We start from the raw sequence: 18,514 nt of genomic DNA, 5'->3' as shown, positions 1-18,514 counted from the left end.
AGCTTGATCTGATTTTCTCATCACTGTCATTGTGGGCCATACTCTTTGACAACCTTATCCAAACTGCTCCACCTGTGTCTGTGGAGCTGTCAAAGGTTTCGGTTAAGCTGGTCACATGAGCAGAGGCTTCAACAATGTCCTAAATGTCGACTCCGTTTTGTGTTTCGAAAATCGTTTTAGTGAAGACGGGCAAAAACGGAAGACTTTAGAAACGATGACGCTCACGCTTGGCTCTCTGATTGGGTCTTATAAGTCAAACAAAGCAGAAACACGATGCTACTTACAGAGTTCTTGAGTTGGTATTTTTATTAAAATATTCTGTAACATGTAAATAACACTTAGCCCTATCTGCCTACACTTGTAGGCTACTGTGCATGTCGCCGTTTTCTTTGCAACGATTCCCTGTTGTAGCCGCCACTGTCCCATGTTACATTCAGTTACAGTCCCAGCTGGTTTTTGGTCCATGCAAAAAAAAAAAATCTGGTCTGATTCTTCGTCTGCATTACTTTATTCTTTCGCCAAATCTTCTGTAACTATGGAATGGACCATCTGCTTCATTTTTACACTTGCACGCACATGCCCAGTGTACCTGAACGGCCATTAGATGTGCGTTTTCAGTCGTTTTAATGTAGACGGAGATCAACTCTGATACACCGCTAAAACGCTGCTGTGGACAGAGATCCTATTTGTTTTAATTCTCCGTAAACTAAAACTGAGTAGTGTGGATGGGGCCTTACTGGACTTGATCACAGACTGGAGCATACTGGAGGAGGAGGAGCGGAGTACAGGACAGGATCAGCGGGAATGGATTCCGTGACTTGTGTACCTCGGTTAAGGAAGATAAAATCGGTTGATTTGTTCTTGTGATTTCTTTCATGAGTCATCAATAGGCTAATCAGATCCTTGATGAATCTATTCTAATTTTCAGTTCTGAGGTTTTCTTGGCCTCGATTCTCGTTTTCAAATAGCCTACCCATCTTTTTTTTTACAAGGCTGCATGCTCTATTGCATTTCTGCTCTAATTTCTCTCCAAACACGTCTTGAGCTGCTTCAATAGTTTTAGACAAAAGCTTCCATTTTGGAGGAAACCTGTTTCAACCCACTTATCAAATTGTCTCCATTAATGTTTAATACTTTTAGTCATCAATTTCATAACTGGTGAAGGAAATCTTGGAGTGGATTCAGACTCAGTCCTCGCTTTATTCTGACGCTTGCCATTGTCTACTCTCTCTAGCTAGTCTGTACTCGGGTTCATAGAAGAGGGAAAGGTTAAGGATAAAACCACAATACATATCTATAAGACATAACAATAATAGTAATAATAATGGTAATAATAATAATAATATTAAAAGAACATACATAAAAGATTAAATGTAAGAGGACACAATTTTCTGACATAACAGTTATGATTATATTTTTATCAATGACCTTAATTGAAGTAATCATCATCATTGTCACTACGACATGGCACTACCCAAGGGCCTCACTTTGTGTTAAAAAGTGGTGGGGACATGTAAGGGCTCATATTAGGGCTGTGACAAAACACTTAGCCCATGAGACGTGACATTGCACAAGATTGGGGTCATGAGAACAAGACTAGAATATATTTTAATACTATTTAGATAAAGATATTAATTGATGAAATATACGATTGGGAGTTGTGGTGGTTTCTCCCCCCCAAAAAAGTTTGAGCATTAAACACTTAATTACCTGAAACATGAAATTCAGGTGGTAGATGACAATTCAGAACATAAAAATATAATAGAATATAATGCAGTAATCAGTTTTTAACCTAAGTCACTTTTTTTTGGACAACGCAAATGTTTCTTCAATATTTACAATGCATTGCAGGTTTTCTTAATGTGCAAACAAACCTTTCTTATATTAAAAAATGATGCGGACAACATCTGCCATCTCAAAAAATGATGGGGACATGTCCCCAGAGTCCCGAGTGTAAATGACACCTATGACCCTACCTCCATGATCCCTCCTGACAGGTCCCTGTTAAACTACTCCATGATTACCGCTTCACCTCCACTCTCCTCCTGCTCTCTCACCCTCACCCTCAGTCACTTTTTCACTTTGCTCGTAATGATTTATGATTTGATTTGATTTAGTAGACAGTAACAAAAATAAATGCATAACAAGATGCTATCACAGTGATATTATACATTTATCAGAACTGTCGAGGATAACACAAGAAAGTTACGAACTTATTTCCATTGTGGTCCTCGTTGTAGTCTGATAAAGATGGCAAGGCAAGCTACGGATGTGTAAAGGAACCCTGTACAATCAACCTTTACAAAATACGACCAAAAAAACAAAACAAACAAACAAACAACAACAAAAAACAAACACATCCCAATACAAATAAAATAAAATAAACTCAAAAATATCCACTACAATAATAAATATTCCTTAAGACTACATAAAAACTCAAACTAATTAGCGTTAAACAACCATGCTCGATTAAAACAGCGATCTGACTGGCTTAACTTAATCTCAACTGGGAGTTTGTTCCATTCCAATGCTGCCGTGTACAAAAAGGTGTTTTGCGCAGAACAGCTCTTAAATCTACAAGGTACTATGACTGCGGCACTGCCTTTAGTTGAGTAGCTGTGAGAGTTCCTAATAAGCTTAAAATAATCTTTAAAATAACCTGGCTCATTTCTATTCAAAATCTTTCATGTTGATCTCAGTTTCAACAGCCTCACACTGTTTTCAACTGTCAGCCATTTTAGATTCTGATTCTATTATTGAGGTTTAAAGTCAACCTGAATTTATTCTGTGCCATTTGAAGTTGAACTTTTATCCTCTTGTGGGTGCTGCTGTACCATGTATTACAGGCATAATCGATGTGTGGCTGAGTTAACATTAAAGTTTCTTTATTTAGAAAATGAGCCATACGTGGTAAAAATTTTATTCTTTGGTTAACTTTTGTGATAACCCATTGACCCATACTTTCTCCACTCAAAGAACTATCTAAATCACAGCCTAATATTTAACACAAGTTTTAACTTCAATCTGGGTACCACCCACAGAAATTCTGAGCTCTGGTGTCCTACTCGACCTTAGTTTGAACCAGATAAAATAGATTCATTTTTCCCGAAACGCAAAGACAATTTATTCTCCATCAGCCATTCGCTTATGTTTTTTAACTCATCACTTAAATGGTTCTCAATAACTTATCCTTATGGGAGAAAACCTTGGCTGAATCGTCCACGTAGAGAAAAAGATTACAACTGCAAACAGATTTCATGTCATTTATTTACAAAAGAAAGAGCAATGGACCCAGGACACTGCCCTGCGGCACACCACATTTTATTTCTCTAGCCTCAGACAGTCAAGTATGATCGAATCCATTCACATGCCATACTGTTAAAACCTAGAGCTTTTAGTTTTATTAGCAGAATCTGATGGTCCACGGTGTCAAATGCTTTCTGGAGGTCTAACAAAACTATGCCACAGAGTTTGCCCAAGTCGATCTCTCTTAATATGGCTTTAGAACGTACAGCACAAATCTGAAGTCGGTCGGACTAAATCCCTAGGAGGAGTTGGTTAAAGTACGGAGTGGGTAAATCATCCAAAAGTGACCATAAAATTCAAAATGGCTGACTTTCTGTTGGGTTTAGGGCATTGCTCCAAGAGGCTTTTTGGTACGTCTGGACATGATACAGGTGCCACATAAATTTCATACATGTAGGTGAAACGTGCCACCGGGGCTGCTTCGTTAAACGGACGGGACTCTTATTAAACGTGTAAATTTTGGTACAGGTCTGAGCATGTACAGTCAAGTTACAATAACTTCCTGTGTCATAACGAAACATGGAACTTTGCCGCCACGCCACCGCCACTTCATTAACTGCAAACTCACAAGTTTTACAACATGGCTTCATCAATGTGTTAAGGGTTTTCTGGGACAGTTTTGAAGTTGATATGTCCAACCTGCTAGGAGTAGTACATTACAGCGTAAAACGTGCCACTTCCTGTAGTCAGCAGGTGGCACTATGACTTTGAGTGAAGGGCCCCGAGGCTCTGGAACAGACTGCCTGAGGGAATCCGGTCGGCTGAGTCAGTGAACTCTTTTAAGTCCCTTCTTAAAACATATTTTTATAGGAGAGCCTTTCCCGATTTTATTTGACTTTATTTTATCCTATTTTATTTTGTTCTATTGTATATTTATATTTATTTTAAATGTGTATGTTAGTCTCTTAAGTGTTTTCTGGCTTTTATCATGTATTTGGTTTTATATGTTTTATTGTTTTTACACTTGTCAAAGCACTTTATAACTTGTTTTTGAAAAGTGCTCTACAAATTAAGATTATTATTATTATTATTGTTATTATTGTTAATACCACACTGTAAAAATACTCGGTTACAAGTAAAAGTCTTGCATTAAAAATGTTACTTGAGTATGTAAGTATAAGTATTAAAAGTAAAAGTACTCAATGCAGTAAATTGTCCCTTGGTACTGTCCCATCATCAGATTATTATTCCTCATGCCTTAATGTAAAGCAGGAGTTTACCGCTGTAGTTGCTGAGGTGGAGCTCATTTCGAGCTATTTTGTATCTGACTTCAATATGGATTAATATGCTGATAATTTTCTCCATTGTGTCTTTGTTTTTCTGTCTGAAGAATGGCTCTTGGTTTTGGAGTGACAACTCCCCCTTCAGGATGAATGGTTGGACCAATCAGGGGAAGGGAAATACCAGTGAAGGCGGGGCTTGCATGGAAATGGAACCAAGAAGTAAAAGAAAAAATAATGAATAAATGGATTAGAATAGTTAATATTTTTAGATTTTAGATTTTTATTTTAAATAAATAATGTATTGTAATTTGTTCTTTGAATTGCACAATACTTCATTATTCCTCTTTAAAAACTAAATCCTTGTGTGTGTTTTGTGTTCAGGTGGAAAGCTGCACAGTGCCCCCTGTGGAGAGCTAAGGTTCTACATCTGCTCCACCACAACCAGGTAGGCTAAAGTCTGAAAACAATGTTGGAGGGAGTGTTCAGGTTAATTACTTTAAGTTACACAAAATCTGTTGAGTATCAGATATGGATGTGCGGATCAATTCTAAAGTATCAATATTTTTGATACCAACATTTTCTGCTCTCGATACTAAATAAAAGGATTGATAGCTACGGCTAAAGGCTAAAGGACCAGTTCTCTGCAAACGATGCCACTTCTGTCTGGAGGGGGTTCAGACTGATCACAAACTACAAACCCAAAGTCCCCCACCCCCTCCCCCTCTCTCCATCTCAGAGGGGGATGTCAACAGGCTATTCAGGAGGCATAAACCCCGCAAAGCAGCTAGGTTGGACTCTGTCTCCCCATCCACCCTGAATCACTGTGCTGATCAGCTGTCTCCGGGGTTCACAGACATCTTTAACACCTCACTGGAGTCATGCCATGTGACAGCCTGCTTCAAAGCCTCCACTATCATCCATGTCCCCAAGAAACCAAGGACCACAGGACTAAATGACTACAGACCCGTCACCCTGACTGTGATAATCTGTGGTAATGAAGTCTCTTGAGTGCCTTGTGTTGTTCCACCTTAAATCCATCACAGACCGACTCCTGGACCCCCTGCAGTTCACCTACAGAGCCAACAGGTCTGTAGACGACGCAGTGAACATGGCCCTTCACTTCATCCTCCAGGACCTGGACTCCCCAGGAACCTACGCCAGGATCCTGTTTATGAATTTCAGCTCTGCTTTCAACACCATCATCCCGGCCCTGCCTGACTCCACCTGCAGGTGGATTGCAGACTTCCTGATGGACAGGAAACAGCACATGGGAAACATGTCTCTGATTCCAGGACCATCAGCACCGGTTCCCCTCAAAGGCTGCTTTCTTTTCCCCGCTTCTCTTCTCCCTGTACACCAACAGCTGCACCTCCAGTCCGTCAAGCTCCTGAAGTTTGCGGATGACACCACCCTTGTTGGGCTCATCTCTGGTGGGGATGAGTCCGCCTACAGGTGGGAGATCAACCATCTGGTGACCTGGTGCAGCCAGAACAGTCTCGAGCTCAACGCTCATAAGATAGTGGAGATGGTCGTGGACTTCAGAAAGAGCACAGCCCCACCCTCCCCCATCATGCTGAGTTCACATTAAACTAGAAATAAAATATGTAAAAACTATTGGTATCAGTATCGGCAATACCAGCCTGGGTATTACTTGGTATTGCATTACATAAGAATTAGTATCACACATCACTAGTATCAGGGTCAGAATCCTCTTTACTTCCAAGTAGGTTTATGTACAAATGTTCATGGCAAGTACACTGTACTATGAGGGGTGAATGAGAGTCAGTGGGGGTCCCGGCCTTGTCAAACTCTTAATCTCTGTGTGCTTAAAAGGTGGTATTAAGCTGTTTGTTGTTTGTTTGTTCAAATTTTATGTCAGGTAAAGAATTCCAGCAGCAAAAAGTTTTTGGGTAAACCCAACATGTTTTATTATATGCTGTGGAAACCTCATAGTCTCTCCAATAACTGAACATGAAAAGGTGAACAGATCTGGAGCAGTGGCACCTGCTCACTCTAGATCTGCTTCCTGTGAAAGCTTTAGACAGCAAATGTATGAAAATAAAATGTTTGAACCTTGAAATATTTTTTCTATTATCTGCTCACCTTGAATATCTCCTCTGTTTATCTCCAGCTCCTCTTCTGAAGTCCTCCCCAGCGACAGGAAACCAGGTAACGGTTTACTGGTTGTTTTTGCATCCCAGTACGTATGGCAAAGAAATTACTGTTGAGCCATGTCTGACTTTGGAAATACAAGATTGACAAAGAAATCACATCTTAAAGTCCACTTGCTGCCTTTTTACAGATCTTTCCCACTGGCAGCTTTTACCACTTACTGGCTGCAGGATAGACTAAACACTGGAAACACTTCTTAATATAACGCAGGACTATTAAACATCACATAGCAATAACATTTTGATTTTTTCCCCCTCTGTCTCAGGAATCATGCACGGTCTGAGTCTGTTTGATGTTTTGTGGGCCAACAGCTACTTGTTGGCGGAGAAGATTCGCCACTTGTCCTCCTTCCTCAAGGAGCTCCGGTCCGGTCAGCTGACTCAGCGCTGCTACAGCAACTTCATGCAGCAGGAGGCGCTCTATCTGCACAGAGTCAGCAGCACACTGGAGGTCAGAGGTTTTTGATTATTCCCAGTTTGTCTTTTTTTTCTATCTTTCTACCTGTTCATCCATCTGCCTTTCTTTCTTGTCCACTGTCTCATCAGTCTCTCATCATGATTTTCAGCTCTCTCCAGCAGTAATTTTTTTCTCGTTTCCCTCCTCTGCTTCAGCCTCTGTTAGTGCCGTCTGTATGTTTCCAAGATTTTCATGCAAAAACTCTCGTAAACCCTCGTTTACACCAAAAAAGTTTCATGTGCTGAAGCTCGTCAGGCCGAGCGAGAATCAGATTGACTTCAGGCGAAAACTCAGTCAACATCAAAAGGGCCGCTTTGTCTTGGATATGTAAACCGACCCAGAGTTTGCTTTTATCCTATTGGGGAGGTGAACTAACATCACTGCAAAACATGTAAAATATATTGTGATATTGAGATTTAGTTGGCTCAGATAATGTTAGCTTCCTAGTTAATGACGACCAGTTGCTAACGTTTTCTGGTGCCAAATACTATAGTTGTATATCTTTCCACATTACTTCTCCAGCTAACGTGACTCATGTTACTATCCTGTGGACCACCGGTATTATGCAAATGTGTTGATTTAGCCCCAGGAAAAAAATGAATCCATAAGTAGCACACCGTATGACTAAATTGTTAATGGATTTCATACATTTATGAAATAATTCATCTAAAAATCTAAATTCTATAAGATGGGCGATCCTGGGGACAAAATCTTTTCAAATGGGGGTCCATGGTCAAACATAATTTGAGTGACTTGATGTTTGCACTGCTGTGAATGTGATTTTAATTCCCAGTCTGAGGTGAACTGGTGTGACTGGGTGGAGATGTAAGCATCATGTTTTTGTTCCCGCAGACCCTGATGTATAGTTTACAGGACACAGATGAGAACACAAGTTCACTGCTGCTGGACACACTTCAACACTACAGAAGCAGAAACCAGGTGAGACAGACAGGCTGTGTTTACAAAGAGCGGTTTTGGTCTCTAATAAGGAGAAAAACGCCCGATCAGAATAAAAATGCCTCATGAAAGAACCTCGATCAGAATAAATCAGAATCAGAAAACTACTAAGTAGTTTTACGCATACAAGGAATTTGTTTTGACGACTAGGTGTGCAACAACAATAAACATACACCTATATAAATATAAAGTTATATACAAAATATATGTAATTGGCAGAATGTGAAGAAAATGTAATTTAGTTTTTGATTGTCTCCTCCTCCAGAGCCCCCTCACTTCGCCTCCCCCACAGTGGCTCCACTTCGCCCTGCAGTCTTTCCACTCTGTGGTTTTGGAGGAGCCGATCTATTGGCTGGTGGCTCTGTCGGCCCGGGCCTGCCTCCGGGACTTTTTGGCTGAGCTCAAGCCTGGTTCCCCGATGGTGTCTGGGTCTGAGGATAAGGCCTGCAGCATCTACCAGCAGTGGAGTGTAGAGAGTCTGAAGGAGGTCGCCTGGATTCGCAGGTACACGGACGTGCACAGACATTTTGAGGGGGCACGGGCTCAAGTGAAAAATAGGGCACTTCTCTTAATTGTTTAATTTAAAAAATAAATAAAGCAAATCCGAAGACCTAAAATGGAGAAGTTTGAAAAAACTGCCAACCCTGTATTCATTTTAAAACTCGGGGGTAACGTTTTAGTGCACACAGGCCAAAACGGAGGACTTTAAAAAACACAACGCAGATGCTCACATTTGCTTCACACCGTGAAAGAGGCAAAGCAACGGGTGTGGGGGGAGTTCAGAGAAGCCATGGAGAAGGACTTTCGGTTGGCAACAAGCTTCTGGAAAACTGTCCGTCACCACATGGGGGAGGGGGATCCATCCAAGCTGTGTAAAGTAAGGGTGGGATTCGGTTAACCTCTACTGATGAGGTAATTGGGCGATGGAAGGAACACTTTGGGGAGCTCCTGAATCCCACTAACAGGTCTTCTATGGTGAAGGTAGAGATGGAGACTGATGGGGGATCATCTTCAATTTCCCTGGTGGAAGTCACTATAGTCAAACAACTCCACAGGGGCAAAAACCCAGGGATTACTGAGGTCCAACCAGAAATGCTTAAAGCCTTGGATGTGGAGGGGATGTCTTGGATGACATACCTCTTCAACACTGCGTAGAAGTGCCTAAGGAGTGGTGGCAGTTCCACTGTTTAAAAAGTGGGACGAGAGAATATGTGCCAATTACAGGGATATCACACTAAAGTCTCCTCCAAGCTGGGAGGAGGTCTCGGCCGATAGTTGAACCTCAGATTGGATAGGAACAATTCGGATTCCGTCCTGGTCGTGGAACAACAGATCAGCTTTTCACTCTTGCAAGGATCCTGGAGGAGGGGGCCTGGTAGTATCCCCATTCAGTCTACATGTGTTTTGTAGATCTACCGCCTAGGCGCCTCCCTAGGGAGGGGTTTCAGGCACATCCACCTTAGCAGGTCTCGGGGAAGACCCGGGACTTTGTGGAGAGATTATCTCCATACTTGTTGACTCCACATTGGCTTTGGAACGCCTCGGGATCCCTCAGTCAGAGCTTGTGGTGCGGGAAAAGTCGGAGGTTTGGGGTCGCCTGCTGGAGCTGCTGCCCCCGCGATCTCAACTCCGGATAAGCGGTTGAAGTTACATATAGTGTTATCAGTCTTCTCATCCAACTCTCACCAGAAAGCAAACTATAGTTTTTTGTAACACATCCTGGTATTACAGTATTCAGTAAAAGTTTGTTTACAACAGTCACTGTGTCAGTTTCCAGTTTTGGTTTGTTTGATTTCAGCAACTTCACAGAAGATCATCCCATGCCCATGAGTCCCTCCTGACCTGAGGCCCCATGAGGCCCCGGATCTTTGAGCCAATGGGGTTTGAGCAAGAGGTTAGGTAGTTGTTTTATGTCGTCCTAATTTATCCTTTTTACTCTGTGTGTGTATGACAGATACAGAAAGGTGTTAGAGGAATACCAGGACCAGATAGACGTGTTTAAAGCCATAAACATCTTCCACGACCACATGGTGAACCAGAAGAATTTCTACAAGGCTGCGTAAGAACATATGAACCTGAGGATGCATTCAACCCGTTCTCATATCAGGGCACCACATATAGACGCTATGTCAAGACCCTTTAGCGCTGGTTTGTACTTGTAGGGCTCTGCGGTCAAATTAGTGAGAATAACTATGCAAGGTCTGGTTAGACTTTCAAAATGAAACTGCAACGTTGGAAAAACATTGCACTTTGTTTAGGTTTAGTCACCAAAGTTTAGGAAAAGATCATGGTTTGGCTTAAAATAACTACATAACTTAAATTAAGTTCAATAACGCTATTTACTTAACGTACTTAACTTCGTTAACTTACGTAACTACACTAAAAGGACTAAACGTTGACTTTTTGTTTCACGTGAGGAAACAAACACCGGCCTTCTGAAAGTCTGGTTTCTGACATATCCGTCCACTTCAATCACCTCCTTATTCGGACGTTTCTGTTATTTATAGTAGTACTTTTAGCGTTGAAATATGATGCAAAAAGGGTACCATGTGCGTTGGTACCAGACGTCAAGAGACGTGACAATGCGTTGGTATTTGATGCTCTGGGAATGAGAACGGGCTGATGTATCAGTCTATTGGTCAATAGAGCTGAACAATTTTGAAAAAAGATCTAATGGCAATTATTTTGACTGATTCTTCTCATTTGCATTGAAAACATATTTAAATTAATTATGGCATGATTTTTGTGGCAATCTGTACCAAAAAGATTTTTTCGGAAGTCTCGAGAACATAATATGTAGGCTGTGGCATATCAGCAGCATGACAATATTTAATTTAAAGTGGTATTTTGACACATAAATCACCTTTAACAAATATTGTGTGTTGCAATTGCAATTTACATTGCAATTGCAAATTTGTATTAATTGTTCAGCCCTATCAACATGTGTGTTTCTGCTGCAGAGACTGTGATATAGAGGATGAAAAATTATGAAGAGGAGCAGGGTGTGTCCCCTGGTGAAGGTGAGTCACTACATCTTAAATTACATTTTCTTTTTTCATTTTCTTATTATTTTTACAATCCAACTAACAGTGTATGAGATTACTGGATATGTAGTAGAGATTGTAACAGTAATAATAATAATAATAATTATAATAGTAATAGTACTAACAATTTAAGAAGTAGCATAAGTTTTTGTAAATTCGAAATACAGTTATGAAGAGTAGAAATGGAATTAGTGGAACTACCAGTTGTAGTGATAACTAAAGTAGAAGTACATCTATGATTAAAAAATCCTGTTTTGAATTATCGAGGATGGTTCCCAAATTAAACTTCAGAAGAACATGAATATAGTAATTCAGAATTTAAATTCTGAAGTGTTAATGATTAACTACTACTGACTAATGATTTTATAACATACTAAGCTGCTTTCCCTGAGTGAGTGTTCATGTTTTTTGCAGGGCTGTCACCGACCAAGGATTTACACAGTCGAATCAGAATTGCCAAGTCCTGCCAATAGTCGACTGATAGTCGAATCATGCGTGTTTTTGTGCACGGCGATTGAGAGCCGAAGCTAAACTGAGGCTTTCTCTCTCTCTCTCTCTCTGTCTCACCTGCCGTTCACCGGTCTTGTGCAGAGGTTTGCGTGCATGCTGTGCTGCCGACAAGAGCATGCACGTCATGGTTCCTCGCAGGTTTATTTAACAAAAAGTGTCTCTAAATGCACAATAAACAGAAAACAACTCCCAAAAGGGAAGTGAGCAACAAGGGTCCTTTTTAAAGGGAACTAAGGTACTGGATAAACAAACGCAAAAGTAGTGATGGCAAACTGGCACACACAAGCACACGGTGCAAACAAAAAACAAATCAAAAAAACAGTAAATCACACTGGCCGAGCAGGCTAACTTCCGGTGTAGCCCTCTGATAATGTGAAAATTGTGTACATGCGATGTGCATCAAATATATTGATTCACCATGTTACAGCCGCTGTTTTGGCCGCTAGTAAAAGTTACTTCAAAGCACGGGGCACTTCCTATCGGCTCATAGGCATTGTAAATATTTATTAGATAATATATCCCAACAAAAGGTAGCAAAATGTTTATTTACATGGGAACAGTGGTACCTTGGACTTGGACTTTTGTAATTTGACGGCTTTATTATACACGTCACTGCCGATTGGGTAACACCTCTGACACACGCACGAAATGGGAGAAAACATTGCACAACATTGTGGAATGTTGTGCAACAGGCTTCGAGTTATGTTGGCACAATATTTCAAGGAAACATGTCATTCAACCAGGAAATGTAGCAAGATATCATAAAATGTTTTGAGATTAAATTCACCCCAGTGTGACACCCTGTGGGGTCATGTGAGGGTGTGGCCAATCTCTATCCCTTGCAGGTGAAGAGAAGCTGAGACTGACTGCAGTAACTCTGGGAACCTGGGCTAATTGCCCTGTAGAGAATTTGTAACTCTGTCTTCTCATTCTGCAGGAGGCTGCTGTGGAGACAAGGTCACACCTCCCTGCGGGCCAGCTCCCCGGTTTCCCCTTCAGTTTGGTTTTGGTTGGTTTTGGTTTGTTGCTTTGTGGTATTTACCTTGTTTTTGCCTACTACAACAGCTTTACCCAAATACATTCATGGAACCATCATCCTGCAGAGACACTACTGAAACCACAGACTACATACCTCATAATTTAATTATGTTAGTTTGAAATTTTTGTTTGTTAAATATGTGTTGTTAACCGTTTACTATGGTGTGTCTCCCTTTTGTTGTGGCCTTCTGAGCCAGGTCATAACACCAGGGAAAGGAAAACACAATGAAACACAGAAAACCAGCCTAAGTCATGGGACAGGAATATTGTGTAGCGTGTTTCTCACTTTATTTTTTTCGTTTATTATGTAGGGCCCCACAGCAGCTCTTAAATAGGCCCCAGAGGCTTATTTAAAGTATGTATAAAGTGTGATAGCAGAAAATTTCTCTTATTGTTATTTCTTATATATTGTTTTAATTCCTAACCTTTTATTATTATTATTCTCATTATAGTAGTCTGTTCACATGTGTAGGGTTTACGTCAGAACTGCAAGATTGTATTATTTTCCTTTCTTGCTGCTCCTCTCTCAGCCTTGAATGTTCAGTCAAGGCTGAGAGAGGATCTCTGTTCCCCAAAACATAGAAAACTGGAGCTGGACCCAGCTGATCTTCTGTTGTGGTACCTGTAGTGGCAGAAAATTCCTTCCCATATGTGTTTATCTATTACGCATGCACTTGTAACACAATATCCATATAGGGGACACTAAGCTAAATTGTTATATACTCCTTTGTTCTGGGCTAGGCGTTACTAACTGCACCTCGTGGTGGATCTCTGGTCCCACTGTTTATTTTTTATGTACTCCTCTGTTAATTCTCATTTAATAAATCAACCAAAACACAACGGCTTGTTGTAATTCATTTATTCGTTCAATTCTCCCCAAGGAAATACATTTTTCACAACAGCACTTCTCTGTCATTCTCTGTTATTAATACATTCTTCACAGACAACAGTTTGTTGTACCTGAATTCCCGTTAGTTATTCATTTAGCTGATGCTTTTTATCCAAACGGACTTACAATTTCTATATATGTCATAGGTAACACGCAGGTGGATGGATCACAGTGAGGGATTGAACCAAAGGCAGGCATCTTATCCATTGCACCATCACCACCCTTATTCGCTCAGTCTCTCACCAGGACCTATCACTCCATCTATTTACAGACATTATTTGCATCAATCATTATTTGCATTTGCATTATTTGCCTTTAGTATTTGCATGTACTTTGACACATCACAAGGAAGTAGTTGCAATTACTCATTTCATGTTGGACAGAACAGCAGCACATCACACTAAGAGTTGCTTTTTAAATTAAAACATGTTGATTAAATGTTTGAAATCTCATCATTTTCTAATCTTTGAAGTTAAATCAATGTGCAGATTATTTTATGGAGTTAAAAACAACTTCTCTGTGTTGTTTATTAGGCTCATTGCAGTCTAGATAAAAAGGACTTCCATTGTTTTTGGACATGTAAAAATGTTCCTGTATTTTTATACTGTATTAAATTTTAGAACAAACATTTGAAGGGAAATTTTGAACTCTGATTTGTACTCCAAGTCAACTATTTATTTTTATAAGTAAAAGATGATGAAGATTCCACATTTTTATACTTCAGGTAGAAGAAGTACAATTACTTACAGTAGGTGAGTAAATGAAACGCCTTAATTCAGTATTTTACTAATTTAATCAGTAATCTACTTTAAGGATAAAGTACTAGTACTAGTATTAGCTGTTAAAGGTAGGTTATATAAATGTAAAGTAATATTACTTTTTGAAGGAGTAATAAGTAACTAGTAATATATTACAATTTCTGAGTAACTTGCCCAACACTGGTCTCTGTTATAGTGTAAATATGTGTATGTTACAGGTAAATGATGTGTGTGTTAGTTCCTCTCGTCTTGACTGTCCTCCTGACTGAGACGTCTGCTTCACTGTCATCAGTTCAGGTAAGAAAAACAGTAAGATGGAGCTTCCTGTCAGTCACATTCAAATAACAATGACATTTTTCGTCTCCACAGTGGGTCTGTTCATTATACTGAATAAATATGTCATTCAAATGGCTTTTTCAAATTTAATACTTAAATAACGTGTCAGCAGGGACGGAGCAGGTCTTTTCATGCCCACCTCGGTGGCTCCTGTTTGGGCATTTATAAAACAGAAGATTCAGTATTACATGGCTTCAATGTGGTTTTGTGTGTGTGTCTGTGTGTGTGAGTTATTGTGCCCTCAGGCAGCTGGTAAACTGGCATCGCTTCACATACCAGAGGAGAGACAGTTTGTCCTTCTGTTAGCAAACACATACCAGGGTGGGTGGATACCAGGAACAGCAGGTATGGTGTCTGTGTCAGCATGCAGTGCTCTTGTTCTTATATCAGGACTTTATTTAAACAAACACCTCTCCAGTGGAGGAGGAAGTATGCAGATCCTTAAGCAAAGTACTAATACTACATTAAAAATACTCTGTTCCAAGTAAACGTCATGCATTGAAAATGTTATGTTGTAGGCCTATCTGACTATTTCATTATGGATTCTTCTGCTAAATATTTTCTCCATTATTGATTTATTGTTTGCTTTGTAAACATTTAATAATAGTGAGAAATACTATCACAATTACCCAGAGCCCAAAGTGACACCAGTGAGGGAGGGGCTTGCATGGAAATGGAACCAAAAAATAAAAGAAAAAGAAGGAATGATCAATGTACTTGAATGTACTTAAATGGATAATTATTTTAAAATTAAATAAAAAATGTATTACAGTTTGTTGTTTGAATTGCACAACACTTCACTATTCCTTTTTTTTATTAATTTTTTTATTTAACAACTTAAACTAAATCCTTGTGTGTGTTTTGTGTTTCAGGTGGAAAGCTGCACAGCGCCCCCTGTGGAGAGCTCAGGTTCTACATCTGCTCCACCCAAGACAGGTAGGCTAAAGTCTGAAAACAATGTTGGTAATTTACTTTAAGGGACACAAAATCTGTTGAGTATCAGATTAAAAATCATTACTGCCAAGGAGGTTTACACATACAAGGAATGTGCTTCTGGTATTTTGGTGCATAACAAAAATAGTAAGTAGAAGTTATAAAGAAAGATAAAGCAGGTACTGCAAGAATCACACAAAAATTATAAAACTGACAATAAAATATTTAAAAACAGTATAAAAAGAATAAAGAATATGTACAGTATGTTATTTAAATAACAGTTTGTGCAGTGATGTGCGACATATTTATGTGGGGATGTGTAAAAGTTACCCTGTACTGTGAGGGGTGTATGAGAGTCAGTGGGGGTCCCGGCCTTGTCAAACTCTTAATCGCTGCATGCTTAAAAGGCGGTATTAAGCTGTTTGTAGTTTGTTTCTTCACATTTCATGTCAGTTAAAGAATTCCAGCAGGGACAACTTTTCAGGTAAACCCAACATGTTTTATTAGATGCTGTGGAAACATCAGAGTCTGTCCAATAATTGAAGATGAAAAGATGAACAGATCTGGAGCAGTGGCACCTGCTCACTATAGATCAGCTTCCTGTGAAATTTTTAGACTGCAAATGTATGAAAATAAAATGCAAAGTCCTGATGTGTGATGATTGACAACATGTGAATATGTTCGTGAATAACACTGTCATTGTGTGTTAACTCAAACATTAAGTGCTTGTTTGTAATCTCCTCTGTTTATCTCCAGCTCCTCTTCTGAAATCGTCCCCAGCGACAGGAAACCAGGTAACAGCGTACTGGTTGTTGTTGCATCCCAGTACGTATGGCAAAGAAACTACTGTTGAGCCATTTTTGACTTTGGAAATAAAAGTTTGACAAAACAATCAACAACAACTAAAAGTCCACTTACTACCTTTTTACAGATCTTTCCCACTGGCAGCTTTTGCCAGTCACTAACTGTACGACTGCAGGATAGACTAAACACTGGAAACACTTCTTAATATAACACAGAACTATTAAACATCACATAGCAATAACATTTTAATTTTTTTCCCCCTCTGTCTCAGGAATCATGCACGGTCTGAGTCTGTTTGATGTTTTGTGGGGCAACAGCTACTTGCTGGCGGAGGAGATTCAGCACTTGTCCTCCTTCCTCAATGAGCTCCGGTCCGGTCAGCTGACGCAACGCAAATCGTTCCTCAAGACCGACAAACTAAATGCAGCCAATGTAACATTATCATGTAACGAACATGGATTATTTCAACCTTAAGCTGATAAAAAATATTACTGCAACGTTGCAGAGGGAGTTTACCTAAGTTTCCAGGTTGTTGTGTGATACTGTCTCCTGGTGTGTTGGACTCACTCGTTAGTTAGAGAAGTGGTTCTCAAAGAGGGTCCTTGAGGGGGTCCCCAGCAAAAAATCCATCCATAAGTAACACAGACAGAACGTGTGACTATATTGTTAATGGATTTCATACACTTTCTGAAATAAATCATCTAAAAGTCAGAATTCTTGACGAATCAATGAGAATCAATGACTTGATGTTTGCACTGCTGTGAATGTGATATTAATTCCCAGTCTGAGTTGTGGTGTGACTGGGCGGTGATGTAAGCGTCTTGTTTGTTACTATAGACCCTGATGTGTAGTTTACAGGTAGCAGATGATGACACAAGATCACTGATGCTGTACACACTCAAACACTACAGCAGCAGAAACCAGGTGAGACAGACAGGCTGTGTTTACAAAGAGCAGTTTTGGTCTCTAATAAGCAGAATAACATCTAATTAAACTTAAAGTACCCAAAATAAAAGTGCTCTACACACAATGTCTGTACAGTACCCAGGAGCAGATTGGAGCCATATGCCAGAAACGAAAATATTTTATCTGCAACAAAAAAATGGAAAGGGAATGGGTATTGGCAACAAGTCCTCCAACCTAAATTACAACATAGGTCGTAATAACCAACCTCCAAAAATGACTCGTATCCTAAAATAGTAAAAATCCTAAAAAAAATCGACATGTTTAAAAACACTGACTTAGGTTTAGGCACTGTCTTCCCCTAGTGCCTAATGAACTTTAGATGCGCTGTTAGGTGGATTTTGTTACCTTTGGACAGAGTCAGGCTAGCTTTATCTCCCTGTTTCCAGTCTTTATGCTAAGCTAAGCTAACCGGCTGCTGGCCACCGCTTTAGTTACATATCAGAATCAGCTTTATTGGCAGATATGTGTGCACCTACGAGGAATTTGACTCAGGATTGTACATCGCTCACGATGTGCTTACTTACACAATAATAAAATCAGACACAGGCTACAGTATAAAGAACACTTATTTACACTCTATAAATAAAAAGTGCAGGATGCAGGAGTAAATTATTATTACCATTATTATTATTTGTAGAATTATTATTATGTACATGTCGGAGGCGGATGAGATTTACAGGTGCTGGTCATATAATTAGAATATCATCAAAAAGTTGATTTATTTCAGTAATTCCATTCAAAAAGTGAAACTTGTATAATGTATACATTCATTCTACACAGACTGATATATTTCAAGTGTTCATTCCTTTTAATTTTGATGATTTTAACTGACATCTAATGAAACACATCAGTATCTCAGAAAATTAGAATATTGTGAAAAGGTTCAATATTGAAGACACCTGGTGCCACACTCTAATCAGCTAATTAACTCAAAACACCTGCAAAGGTCTTTAAATGGTCTCTCAGTCTAGTTCTGTAGGCTACACAATCATGGGGAAGACTGCTGACTTGACAGCTGTCCAAAAGATGACCATTGACACCTTGCACAAGGAGGGCAAGACACAAAAGGTCATTGCTAAAGAGGCTGGCTGTTCAGAGCTCTGTGTCCAAGCACATTAATAG

At 39.7% G+C, this 18,514-nt stretch overlaps 1 protein-coding gene and 1 long non-coding RNA gene across 2 annotated transcripts in view; both read left to right on the top strand.

Moving 5' to 3' along the window:
* Positions 1 to 13,030, top strand: part of LOC123980846 — a 23,763-nt gene extending 10,733 nt beyond the window's left edge. Inside the window, exons 4-12 of the mRNA XM_046065393.1 lie at positions 4,637 to 4,748; positions 4,911 to 4,974; positions 6,661 to 6,698; positions 6,967 to 7,151; positions 8,010 to 8,096; positions 8,380 to 8,618; positions 10,069 to 10,173; positions 11,075 to 11,134; positions 12,606 to 13,030. Coding sequence (XP_045921349.1) covers positions 4,637 to 4,748; positions 4,911 to 4,974; positions 6,661 to 6,698; positions 6,967 to 7,151; positions 8,010 to 8,096; positions 8,380 to 8,618; positions 10,069 to 10,173; positions 11,075 to 11,105 — 861 coding nt within the window. The 3' untranslated portion in view covers positions 11,106 to 11,134; positions 12,606 to 13,030. The remainder of the gene's footprint in view (positions 1 to 4,636; positions 4,749 to 4,910; positions 4,975 to 6,660; positions 6,699 to 6,966; positions 7,152 to 8,009; positions 8,097 to 8,379; positions 8,619 to 10,068; positions 10,174 to 11,074; positions 11,135 to 12,605) is intronic.
* A 2,528-nt stretch (positions 13,031 to 15,558) lies between these two features.
* On the top strand, positions 15,559 to 17,151 carry LOC123981177. The gene is made up of 3 exons (XR_006827693.1): positions 15,559 to 15,625; positions 16,379 to 16,416; positions 16,698 to 17,151. It is a non-coding gene; the product is annotated as an uncharacterized LOC123981177 (long non-coding RNA).
* The last annotated feature ends 1,363 nt before the right edge of the window (positions 17,152 to 18,514 follow it).

The sequence above is a fragment of the Micropterus dolomieu genome, linkage group LG12 (genome assembly GCF_021292245.1).
Source record: "Micropterus dolomieu isolate WLL.071019.BEF.003 ecotype Adirondacks linkage group LG12, ASM2129224v1, whole genome shotgun sequence".
Classification (NCBI taxonomy): domain Eukaryota; kingdom Metazoa; phylum Chordata; class Actinopteri; order Centrarchiformes; family Centrarchidae; genus Micropterus; species Micropterus dolomieu.
The sequence above is the reverse complement of the archived record's forward strand: the minus strand, read 5'-3'. Positions and strand labels throughout refer to the sequence as shown.